The sequence below is a fragment of the Babylonia areolata genome, chromosome 10 (genome assembly GCF_041734735.1).
Source record: "Babylonia areolata isolate BAREFJ2019XMU chromosome 10, ASM4173473v1, whole genome shotgun sequence".
Lineage (NCBI taxonomy): Eukaryota > Metazoa > Mollusca > Gastropoda > Neogastropoda > Buccinidae > Babylonia > Babylonia areolata.
Genome location: NC_134885.1, coordinates 10,002,607 through 10,015,106, shown reverse-complemented (window position 1 = coordinate 10,015,106; position 12,500 = coordinate 10,002,607). Strand labels below are relative to the sequence as shown.

Genomic DNA, 12,500 nt, shown 5'->3' with positions numbered 1-12,500 from the left:
TTACTCGAAGATTTACTCGAAACCTCTGTCGAGGATCCAGTGACCGACCGGGAAGACGGAGACTTACCCATTGGTTTTGTCGTGGAAGAAGGCCGCACCCGTGGGGTCGTCATCGAGCTCCTTCAGAGTCTTGACCCAGGTGGCGTTGTTCTTGATGTACACGGGGTATGTCATGGAGATCTCGTAGTGGGTGACGTCCTTGGGCTGGCAGATCCCTACCCGCACAACGTCCCCTCTGTGTCACAGGAGAGATTTGAGTTGATTTGATTACATTTGGATACTTATATAGCGCCTATCCTCGGTCGGAGACCCAGCTCTAAGCGCTTTACAAACACGGGGTCATTTGATGATAATTAAAAATACTTATATAGTTTCTATCATCGGTCAGAGACCAAGCTCTAAGGGCTTTACTAACACGGGGTCATTTGATGATATTGATACTTATATAGCGCCTGTCCTCAAACAGAGACCAAGCTCTAAGCACTTTACAAACAGGGAGTCATTTGATGAAATGGATACTTATATAGCGCCTATCCTCGTTCGGAGATCAAGCTCTAAGCGCTTTTTATAACACGGGGTCTTTTGCACCACAGGCTGCCTACCTGGGTAGAGCCGACTGACAGCTGTCACTGGGCACACATCAGTCGTTTCCTGTGTCATTCAATCAGATTTCAGACACGCACACATGTGTACACACTCAGACAGACTTGTAACATTTTTACATGTATGACCGTTTTGTTTCTTTACACCCGCCATGTAGGCAGCCATACTTCTTTTTCGGGCATGTGCATGCTGGGTACGTTTTTGTTTCCATAACCCACCGAACGCTGAAATGGATTACAGGATCTTTAACGTGCGTATTTGATCTTCTGCGTGCGTACACACACGAAGGGAATTCAGGCACTAGCAGGTCTGCACATATGTTGACATAAGAGATCGGAAAAAAAAAAAAAAATCTCCATCCCTTTACCCACCAGGCGCCGTCACCGGGATTCGAACACGGGACCCACAGAATGAATGTCCAATGCTTTAGCCACTCGGCTATTGTGCCCGTCAGCGCTTGGATCAGTCCAAACACGCACACCCTTTGAAACTGAAACTGCTGTGCTGTGCTGTGATGTGCTGTGCTATGCTGTGTTTTGTGATGTGTTGTGCTGTGTTCTGTGATGTGCTGTGTTCTATGCTGTGCTGTATTGTGCTGTGCTGTGCTGTGCTATGATGTGTTCTGTGCTGTGGTGTATTCTGTGTTGTGTTGTGTTCTGTGCTGTGGTGTATTCTGTGTTGTGTTGTGTTCTGTGCTGTGTTGTGCTGTGTTCTGTGCTGTGCTGTGCTGTGCTGTATTCTGTGCTGTGCTGTGTTCTGTGCTGTGTTCTGTGCTGTGTTCTGTGCTGTGCTGTATTATGTGATGTGCTGTGCTGTGCTCTGTGCTGTGCTGTGTTCTGTGCTGTGCTGTGTGTGCTGTACTGTGCTGTGTTCTGTGCTGTGCTCTGTGTGTGCTGTGCTGTGCTGTGTTATGTGTTGTGCTGTACTGTGTTCTGTGCTGTGCTGTGCTGTGCTGAGGTGGTTTGTTGGGGGCAGACATGTTTCGCCTTCTTCCCCGCGTTTCGCCTACCATTTGATCAGGCCGCCATCCTTTTCAACGAAGTCTTGAGAGAGTTGGACTCCTGTGTGTCCCGTTTCGCCAACTCCGCCTCTGCCTGTCTCTCTTTCTATCTGTCTGTCTCTCTTTCTCTCTGTCTGTTTCTCTCTGTCTGAGTGTCTCTGTCTGTCTGCCTGCCTTTCTTTCTTTCTGTCTGTCTGTCTGTCTCTGTCTATCTGTCCTTCTCTCTGTCTGTCTCTCTTTCTCTCTGTCTGTCTGTCTCTCTTTCCTTCTGTTTGTTTGTCTCTGTCTGTCTGTCTGTCTCTCTTTCTCTCTGTCTGTCTGTCTGTCCCTCTTTCTCTCTGTCTGTCTCTCTTTCTCTCTGTCTGTCTGTCTGTCTGTCTGTGTCTCTCTGTTTCTGTCTGCCTGTCTGTCTGTCTGTCTGTCTGTCTGTCTCTCTCTCTCACAGAATCTGTGTGTGTGTGTGTGTGTGTGTGTGTGTGTGTGTGTTTGTACAGGGTGTACTAACCTCTCCACACCATATCCGAACAGCCTGATCTCGTAAGGGAAGCCAGCCTTGACGGTCTTCTTGTTGAAATCGATCAGGAAGGAACGGTTGGTGCGTAACAGGAACTCGTTTCGGATCAGACCTGTCCGCCCACACACACACACACACACACACACACACACACACACACACACACACACACACACACAGGTACAGGTACAGGTACAGTATCAGCATGGCGTAGGGCAGTGACATGTCTTTGCAGAGGTGGAACAGCTAAAGTGGTGCAGCAGCAGCAGCAGCAGCAGCAGCAGTAGTAGTAGTAGTGGTAGTAGTAGTTGCTGCAGTTGTTGTTGTTTTTGTAGTTGTAGTAGTTGCTCCCTCCCTCTGTCTCTTCCAATCTCTCTCTCTCTCTGTCTCTCTCTCTCTCTCTCTCTCTCTCTCTCTCTCTCTCATAGGGAAGGAGAGGAGGGTATATAAAGAGAGGGAAAGAAAGAAGGAAGAACAGTCGGAAGGACAGAGAGACAGAGGGATGGACAAGGGGAAAGGACTTGGGGAAGGGGAGAGGGTGAATCAGATAGGTGGGTTGGGGGGAGGCGAGGGGGGGGCGAGGGGGCGGGGATGTAGAGAGAGGGATAGAGGGAGAGACAGAGAGGGGGGGTGGGTAGACAGACGGACAGAGGGAAGGACAGAGATATGGACAGAGGAAAAGACTGAGTGAGGGATAGAAGGAGCGAGGGGGGGGGGGGGTTAGAGAGAGAGACCGAGGGAGGATAGAGAGAGGGACAGAGGGCGGGATAGAGAGAGGGACAAAGGGCGGGATAGAGGGAGAGACAGAGTGGGGGTAGAGGGAGAGACAGAGGGAGGATAGAGAGGGACAGAGGAGGATAGAGGGAGAGACAGAGGGGCGTAGAGAGAGAGAGAGAGAGAGAGAGAGAGAGACAGGGGGGATAGAAACAGGAGCAAAGGGAGAGATAGAGGGAGAGAAAGAGGGGGATAGGGAGACATAGGGAGTTATCGAGGGGGAGACAGAGGGGATAGAGAGAGGGACAAAGGGAGAGACAGTGGGGAGATAGAGAGAGGGACAAAGGGGGAGACAGAGGGGAGATAGAGAGAGGGACAAAGGGAGAGACAGTGGGGAGATAGAGAGAGGGACAAAGGGAGAGACAGAGGGGAGATAGAGAGAGGGACAAAGGGGGAGACAGAGGGGAGATAGAGAGAGAGACAAAGGGGGAGACAGAGGGGAGATAGAGAGAGGGACAAAGGGAGAGACAGAGGGGAGATAGAGAGAGGGACAAAGGGGGAGACAGAGGGGAGATAGAGAGAGAGGGACAAAGGGAGAGACAGAGGGGAGATAGAGAGAGGGACAAAGGGAGAGACAGTGGGAAGATAGAGAGAGGGACAAAGGGAGAGACAGAGGGGAGATAGAGAGAGGGACAAAGGGAGAGACAGTGGGAAGATAGAGAGAGGGACAAAGGGAGAGACAGAGGGGAGATAGAGAGAGGAACAAAGGGAGAGACAGAGGGGAGATAGAGAGAGGGACAAAGGGAGAGACAGAGGGGAGATAGAGAGAGGGACAAAGGGAGAGCCAGAGGGGAGATAGACAAAGGGAGAGACAGTGGGAAAGACAGAGAGATGGACAGGGGAAAAGACTGATGGAAGGAGAGAGGGAGAGACAGACGGGGTGGGTGTAGAGAGGGACAAAGAGGGAGATAGAGGGAGAGGCGAATGAAGAGACAGAGGGAAGGAGAGAGAGGGAAGGAGAAAGATATGGACAGGCGGGAGGACTGAGGGAAGGACAGAGGAAGAGACAGAGGGTGGGGGGAGGGGATGGTGGGGGGCGGGGACGGGGCTAGAGAGATGTATTAAGGGAGAGACCGAGAGGAGATAGAGAGAGAGGCGATGGAATAGACAGAGGGAAGGAGAGAGAGGGAAGGACAAAGATAATGGACAAGTGGAAGGACTGAGGGAAGGATAGAGGAAGAGACAGAGTGTGTGTGTGAGGGAGGGGGGATAGAGAGATGGGTTAAGGGAGAGACAGAGGGCAAGAGAGAAGGAGAGGGACAGAGAGACGGACAGAGGAAAGGACAGAGATATGCACAGAGGGAAGGACTGACGAAAGGAGAGAGACAGAGACAGAGGGTGTGGGGGGGATAGAGAGATGGATAAAGGGAGAGACAAAGGGCAAGAAAGAGGGAGAAGAACAGAGGGATGGACAGAGGGAAGGATGGAAATATGGACAGGGGAAAGCACTGACGAAAGAAGAGAGAGGGGGGGAGGGGGGAGGGAGGGGGTGAGATAGAGAAAGATAGATAAAGGGAGAGACAGAGGGCAAGAAAGAGGGAGAAGGACAGAGGGACGGACAGAGGGAAGAACAGAGATATGAACAGAGAGGAAAGGACTGACGAAAGGATAGAGGAAGAGACAGGGGGGAGGGAGGGGGGGGGGAGATAGAGAGAGAGATGGATTAAGGGATAGACAGAGGGCAAGAGAGAAGGAGAGGGACAGAGAGACGGACAGAGGGAAGAACAGAGATATGGACAGAGGGAAAAGGACTGACGAAAGGATAGAGGAAGAGACAGAGGGTGGAGGGAGGGGGGGATAGAGAGAGATGGATTAAGGGATAGACAGAGGGCAAGAAAGAGGGAGAAGGACAGAGGGACGGACAGAGGGAAGGACAGAGGGAAGGACGGAAGTATGGACAGGGGAAAGGACTGATGAAAGGAGAGAGAGAGACAGACAGACAGAGACAGAGGGTGTTGGGGGATAGAGAGATGTATTAAGGGAGAGACATAGGGCAAGAGAGAAGGAGAGGGACAGAGAGACGGCCAGAGAGACGGCCAGAGGGAAGGACGGAAGTATAGACAGGGGAAAGGACTGACGAAAGGAGAGAGAGAGAGAGAGAGAGAGAGAGAGCGCGAGAGAGAGACGGATTGAGGGAGAGACAGAGGGCAAGAGAGGGAAAAGAACAGAGAGACGGACAGAGGGAAAGACAGAGGGAAGAACAGAGATATGGACAGAGGGAAAAGGACTGACGAAAGGATAGAGGAAGAGACAGAGGGTGGAGGGAGGGGGGGGATAGAGAGAGATGGATTAAGGGATAGACAGAGGGCAAGAGAGAAGGAGAGGGACAGAGAGACGGACAGAGGGAAAGACAGAGATATGGACAGAGGGAAAAGGACTGACGAAAGGATAGAGGAAGAGACAGGGGGGGAGGGAGGGGGGGAAATAGAGAGATGGATTAAGGGATAGACAGAGGGCAAGAAAGAGGGAGAAGGACAGAGGGACGGACAGAGGGAAGGACGGAGGTATGGACAGAGGGAAGGACTGATGAAAGGAGAGAGAGACAGACAGACAGAGACAGAGGGTGTGGGGGAAGATAGAGAGATGGATTGAGGGAGAGACAGAGGGCAAGAGAGGGAAAAGAACAGAGAGACGGACAGAGGGAAAGACAGAGGGAAGAACAGAGATATGGACAGAGGGAAAAGGACTGACGAAAGGATAGAGGAAGAGACAGAGGGTGGAGGGAGGTGGGGGAGATAGAGAGATAGATGGATTAAGAGATAGACAGAGGGCAAGAGAGAAGGAGAGGGACAGAGGGACGGACAGAGAGAAAGACAGAGATATGGACAGAGAGGAAAGGACTGACTAAAGGATAGAGGAAGAGACAGAGGGTGGAGGGAGGTGGGAGAGATAGAGAGAGAGATGGATTAAGAGATAGACAGAGGGCAAGAGAGAAGGAGAGGGACAGAGAGACGGACAGAGGGAAGGATAGAGATATGGACAGAGGGAAAAGGACTGACGAAAGGATAGAGGAAGAGACAGAGGGGAGGGAGACAGAGAGAGATGGATTAAGAGATAGACAGAGGGCAAGAGAGAAGGAGAGGGACAGAGAGACGGACAGAGGGAAGGATAGAGATATGGACAGAGGGAAAAGGACTGACGAAAGGATAGAGGGAGAGACAGAGGGTGGAGGGAGGGGGGGGGAGATAGAGATGGATTAAGGGATAGACAGAGGGCAAGAGAGAAGGAGACGGACAGAGAGACGGACAGAGGGAAGGACAGAGATATGGACAGAGGGAAAAGGACTGACGAGAGGATAGAGGAAGAGACGGGTGGATCGGGGGGTGGGGAGGGGGATAGAGAGAGCAGGACAAAGGGACGGACAGAGGGAGAGACAGTTACCGGTGATGTTGAAGGGTTCACCATAGGGCTTGTCGTCCCGTCTGATCAACAAGGGGGTGTCTGTCTTGCTGTTCGGGGACAGGTTGCCTCCCTTGCCCAGAATCTCCAACTGCATAAAAACAGCATCACCCCTTCATCATCAACGGCATCGTCATCACTGTCATCACCATCATCTTCATCATCATCATCATCATCATAGTCTTCTTCTAGTTCATCCGGTACATCGTCATCACGCTGAATATTGTGCAGAGACAAAATCAAAGCGCTTTCACACCATTCATATGCACGCATGCATAACTCTTAACTTGAGAAACTTAACCCTTTCATCGCCAGTCAGTTTAGAGTGCAAAATTCCATTGTGCTATAAACACAGAAAATATGGTGTCTAAGAATAGCTGGGGATTTTCCCTGTGATGTGTAGAAAATTATGGCCTATCCAACCACCGAACATAAAGAGCAGTAGGTTCATGGATAACAGACCCATGATCTGGTCACCCTTCAGTGACATGGGTCCTCTACCTAACCGCTGCATAAATGCGAGTTTTGCAGTGAAACGGTTAAGACAAAGAAAAGGCAGGGACCACTCTTCCTAGCTGCCCCTTGCTCGCTTTCGCTTTACCTTTCGACTGATCAAGGGACGGCACCATCAGGGAGAAATGCTCAATGGAAAGGATGTGCCCTGCAATTTCTAACTCCGCATACACTGTTACATACATACACTAGGTCGTCATAAACCACCGGCATGTAAACAAATGTATACATTAAAAGGGAAGATAGGGTAGGTTCCATTGCTATGATACAATGACAATGTTTTTTATCTCTCTCTTTCTTTGGTTATGTATTATGCTAAGAGAGAGGAGGAAGAGAAATAGGATGGACGACAAAAAAGCTTCAATATCTAACAAACAACTCACACGAGGGCAATAATAAACCCAGACAGATGTAATTACTTGTCCATACATGTTTAGAATGCATAAATTAGAACGCTAGAACATCAAAAAACCCTGGCAAATGTACACAGACATCGAAACAGAAGAGGAAGTTCATTCCTTTGGAAAGGTCCAGAGAGACAAAAAGAAAAAACGGGCGTCCAACAGCGGAGTGTTTGAATCTGGATGTGCGCAAACAGAGTGGATCCGAAGCTGAACATAGAGAGCGAGATGGGGGTGTAGAGGTGAAGGCAGCCACAGAGATAGGAAGGGGACAGATTTTGTGAATACAGCATTTCCTTTAGACCCACTCTCATACATGAAAGTAGTTGATTGTATAGGTATATTTGTAACACTGTATTGTGTGTGCGTCGAATGTATGTATGTATGCGTGTATGTATGTATTGTACGTACGAAATTGTATATGTTTATTGTGCATGGTTGTGAGTTGAAGACTGAGTGTGTGTTTTGTATGCGTGTCTGTGTGCATTGTAAAGCGCGTTGTGTAATGAGGAAAGCGCTGATAAAATGTCCAGTTATTATCATTATTATTATTATTATGATCATGATCATGATGATGATAATCATCACCATCATCATCATCATCATCATTATTATTGTATTCTTGTTGTTGTTATCATTGTATTGTTGTTGTTGGTATTGTTGTCATTCTCTGGATCTTGCAATTGGAATGAACTTCCTCTTTCTCTTCGTCAGGTGTCCGCACTCAGCTCTTTAAAGTCTGGTCTTAAAACTCACCTCTTCCCAAAATAGCCTCCCTTCCCTGCCTCTTCCTTGTCTTCAGTTTCTTCTCCAGTTTTAGAGTTACGCATGCGTGTGAATAACTGGTGCGAAAGCGCTTTGATTTGTCTATGCACAAATTTCAGCGGTATATGAATATAATTATTATTATTAATTATTATTATTATCGTCATAGCATAGAGTACCGATCTTGTACTTTATTATCATACACGTTTAGCACCTACCTTGACGTATCTGTAGGGACAAACGAGCATGTTCCCCCAGCTCTTTCGAAGCTGACACTCATCGCCAGAGTGCAGCTGGAAATTGGGGATGATGGAGGCGTTGACAGTGCCGGTGAGGTGGCCGTCCTTATCCCTAACGAACACCATCTTGTTGCCGTCCTTCCATTGCCAGTCGGGAAGGGAGTCATTTCCCTGGTAGACCCAGTGGTGACCGTCCACCTGCATCACCAGCACAACATCGCCCAACGCTTGTGCGTGTATGTGTGTGTGCGCACGTTGTGTGTTTTGTGTGTTTGTATGTATGTATGTATGTACGTATGTATGTATGTATGTATGTACCTACGTATATATGCATGCGTATACGTGCTTGTGTTCTTTCAATTTCAATTGTCTATTTTTGTTGTTGTTGTTATCTTCTTTTTTTTTTCTTCTTCTTTTTTTTTTTATACCTGTTGCATTTCTTGATTTAATCAACTGACATGACCTATTTTAATTGTTCTTTCTCACCTATGTTTCAAATTATATGCATATGTTTGTGTGGGGATGTTTGAGTGAATGTTTTTAGTGCTATTGTAAAGCGCATAGAGCTTCAAGAATATGCGCTATAGCAAGAACTCTTAATAAAATAAACGCTTCAATTTTTTTTTGACTCACTTGTGTAAACAAAGTGAGTCTATGTTTTAACCCGGTGTTCGGTTGTCTGTGTGTGTGTGTGTGTGTGTGTGTGTGTCCGTGTGTCCGTGGTAAACTTTAACATTGACATTTTCTCTGCAAATACTTTGTCAGTTGACACCAAATGTGGCATACAAATAGGAAAAATTCAGTTCTTTCCAGTCATCTTGTTTAAAACAATATTGCACCTCTGGGATGGGCACAAAAAAAATAAAATAAAAATAAAAAGAAGCCCAGTTATACTGCATTTACTGTTATATTTATATTTTTTGTATTCTCTAAACGTGGCACTTTGACCTCTTATTCTGACACAACAACAAGAGTCATTATTATCATTTTTTGTTCAAACAGGAACTTCTTTTGCTAAGCATGGAAGTTTTATTTATTTTGCAAACGTTTTGGTGCAGATAGTAAAAAAGGGAAATTACTCTGTAATTAATGCTAAGGGGACTTAATTTATCACAAGTGAGTCTTGAAGGCCTTGCCTCTCTTGTCAGTTTTAGTTTTCTCAAGGAGGCGTCACTCCGTTCGAGTAAATCCATATTATACGCTTCACCACATCTGCTAGGCAGATGCCTGACCAGCAGTATTACCCAAAGCGTTTAGTCAGGCCTTGAGTGCATGGATATTTATTTGTGTGTTATATCAGAGTGGATTTCTTCTGCAGAATTTTGCCAGAGGACAACACACTCGTTGCCATGGGTTCTTTTTTTTTTAGTGCGCTATGTGTGTGCTTGCTGCAGACGGGACCTCGGTTTATCGTCTCATCCAAATGACTATACGCTCAGTTCGATTTTCCAGTCAAAGAAAAGGACGAGAGCGGGATTCGAACCCAGACCCTCACGGGCTCTGTCCTCCTTTCTTCTTCTTCTTCTCCTTCTTCTTCTTCTTCTTCTCCTTCTTCTACTTCTTCTTCTTCTCATTTCGTCTTCCTCTTCTTCTCGTCCTTCTCCTTTCTTTTTCTTCTCCTCCTCCTCCTCCTCCTTCTTCTTCTTCTTCTTCTTAATTCGTGGGTTGCAACTCAAAACCCCTTCCGTGTGTACACGCATGCAGAAGTGGTCCGTTACGCATATTAAAGATCCTGTAATCCATGTCAGCGTTCGGTGGGTTATGGAAAGAAGAACATTCCCGGCATGCAACTCACCCATCCCCCATCCGAAGACGGATTATGGTTGCCTACATAGCGAGGGGGTAAAAACGGTCACACACGTAAAAGCCCACTCGTGAATACATACGAATGAACGTGGGGGTTTTAAAGCACTAGCAGGTCTGCACAGCTGTAGATTTGGGAGATCGGAAAACACACACACACACACACACACACACACACACACACACACACACACACACACACACACACACACACACACACACACACACACACACACATTCCCTCTGGCCTTGTTTTAATCTTAGACTTTCTTACTCAGAATTAGTGATCCTGTGTTTTTTACATAAAAAAAGACGAGAGAGATGGTGCAAAATGAAACAATAAATACATAATTAAAGAAATAAAGAAATAAACAATTGTTTTATCACTTAATCAATTAACCGAAATAGATAAGTAAATAAAATAGAATAATTCCGGCCACCCCCCCCACCCCACCCCTAGCTTTTCGAAGCTGCTGTTATCATTGTCGAGATGCCCCCTCACCACTGCCCCACACCCGAACCCCCAACCCTAACTCCAAACCCTAACACCACCACTCCCCCCCCCCCCCCCCATAACGAACAGGCTTATCATTAGGCGTACTACTAATTTTTTTTTTTTTTCAATCACCCCCCAAAAACAACAACAACAACAACAAAACAACAAAACAACAACAACAACCAAAAAAAAAACAAAAAAACCCCACCCCACTGGACACTCACATTGTCGCAGAAACCGAAGGTGTTGTTGACGGCGTAAGATGAGGTCATGGTGGGGTAGGTGTTGGCGCGCTTGAAGCTGATGGCTGCCGATGGGCGAGAGATGAGCATGTTGGGGCTGCAGTCCGCTACCGTCTTGTTCTCCTCCAGGCACCAGTACCTGTCTTGGTACTTGTCAAAGAAGCTGGAGTTGACCAGAATGGGCCCTTGGTACAGGGAAACTCCGTTCACAGTGTACCTCCTGTACACACGACAAGGAACTGTGGTGTGTGTTGCTGAAATCTTTATTTAACTCTTTCACCGCCATAGGCGACTTTTGTCGACATCGAGGGGTCATATTCGTAAGACCATTTGTTCAAATTGTAACAAAGTTTGGCAGCTGCTGTCATTTCCCCCTGCCTATATAACAATGACGAACGTTTGCTCATTGACCGAGTTTGAAGCGAATAAGTCCATTTGTGTTTTACATGAACCAAAGCCTGTTGTGACTGAGACCATCAAACCTAGAATACTTGGCGCTAGGGAGTGTTTTTCCACACAGAAATATGGCGGTGAAAGAGTTAACACTAGTGGTACTTACTTGATGATGATACACCACACACGATACGCAATACAATATACAAACTTGATGGTCTATACTTTGGTACAGAGATTTTTTTTTTGATTTTTTTTTTTAGCAGTACGTGTCCAACATAAAAAAGAAAAAGAGAACACAACAAACAAATTAAATGAATGAAATATAGAAAGGTAATTTAAATGACACCTAATGGAAATAGATATATACAATTTATACAGATTATTGAAATTCACATTCCTCTCCATTTCATTCAGTCAGCCAAGCCGCATTGTGCATCTTCACACGCCTCTCTCTCTCTCTCTCTCTCTCTCTCTCTCTCTCTCTCTCTCTCTCTCTCTCTCTCTCTCTCTCCGTCTCTCTCACACACACTTCAACACTCACGGGTCTGCAGAGTAAGAACGGTTAAAGCTTAAGACCACGTTGTTGATCTTTCGTTTCGTGGGCGTTCCGATATTCTCAGTCTCTCCGATGAAGATGCACTTGTACACCTGGGTACCCGTGTCGAAGAGAGTTGTGCCCCCTGTCACGCCCTGCTTGGAGTCGGCAATACTACCAGGCCAAAGAAGGAACAGTTATTAACAAATGAATAAAGTATTATCAATGGTTTCACTATTGCAACGGGAAATCATTTTACAGCTTAGTCTTTTGTGAAGGACTATGACTCTCAAACTAGAGAGGCAAGACTGCACTGGCTCTTAGTGCTGCAGCCTTGGGGATAGGTTGGCCTTTGGGAACCATCCCAACGCCGACTGTCCTAAAAAAAAACCTTCATGGCCGAGAAAGTGGGGATATAGTAACTTGGGCAAGACACTCTCCACTATAATCAAATTCTAGCCCAAATAGTCGGGACAGCAGTTGCCTCCTCTGCTGTTCTGATGGTCATAGTCGGTCACGACTGTCCTTCATTATTGGATATCAGTGGATTCCTCATAAAAGTATGATGTTGTTGTTTTTTTTTCCCTCGAGCTCGTTGACTAAACGCGTTGGGTTACGCAGCGCTGCTGGTCAAGGTATCTGCTGCTCAGCAGATGCGGTGTAGCGTATATGGATTATGTCCGAACGCAGTGACGCCTCCTTGAGTAACTAAACTGAACTGAACCTATACAAGTGTATTACAATCACTGTAAGTATGTGTATGTTTATACATACATACACACACACACACACACACACACACACACACACACACACACAC

General features: G+C 46.9%; 1 protein-coding gene across 1 annotated transcript in view; it reads right to left on the bottom strand.

The window, feature by feature from the left end:
- LOC143286765 (cell surface hyaluronidase-like) overlaps nt 1-12,500 on the bottom strand; it is a 70,913-nt gene that overhangs the window by 17,672 nt on the left and 40,741 nt on the right. Inside the window, exons 18-23 of the mRNA XM_076594526.1 lie at nt 11,687-11,854; nt 10,732-10,969; nt 8,188-8,406; nt 6,273-6,381; nt 2,109-2,229; nt 68-235 (exon numbers count right to left, since the gene is read on the bottom strand). Of these exons, the coding sequence (XP_076450641.1) occupies nt 68-235; nt 2,109-2,229; nt 6,273-6,381; nt 8,188-8,406; nt 10,732-10,969; nt 11,687-11,854 (1,023 nt within the window). The remainder of the gene's footprint in view (nt 1-67; nt 236-2,108; nt 2,230-6,272; nt 6,382-8,187; nt 8,407-10,731; nt 10,970-11,686; nt 11,855-12,500) is intronic.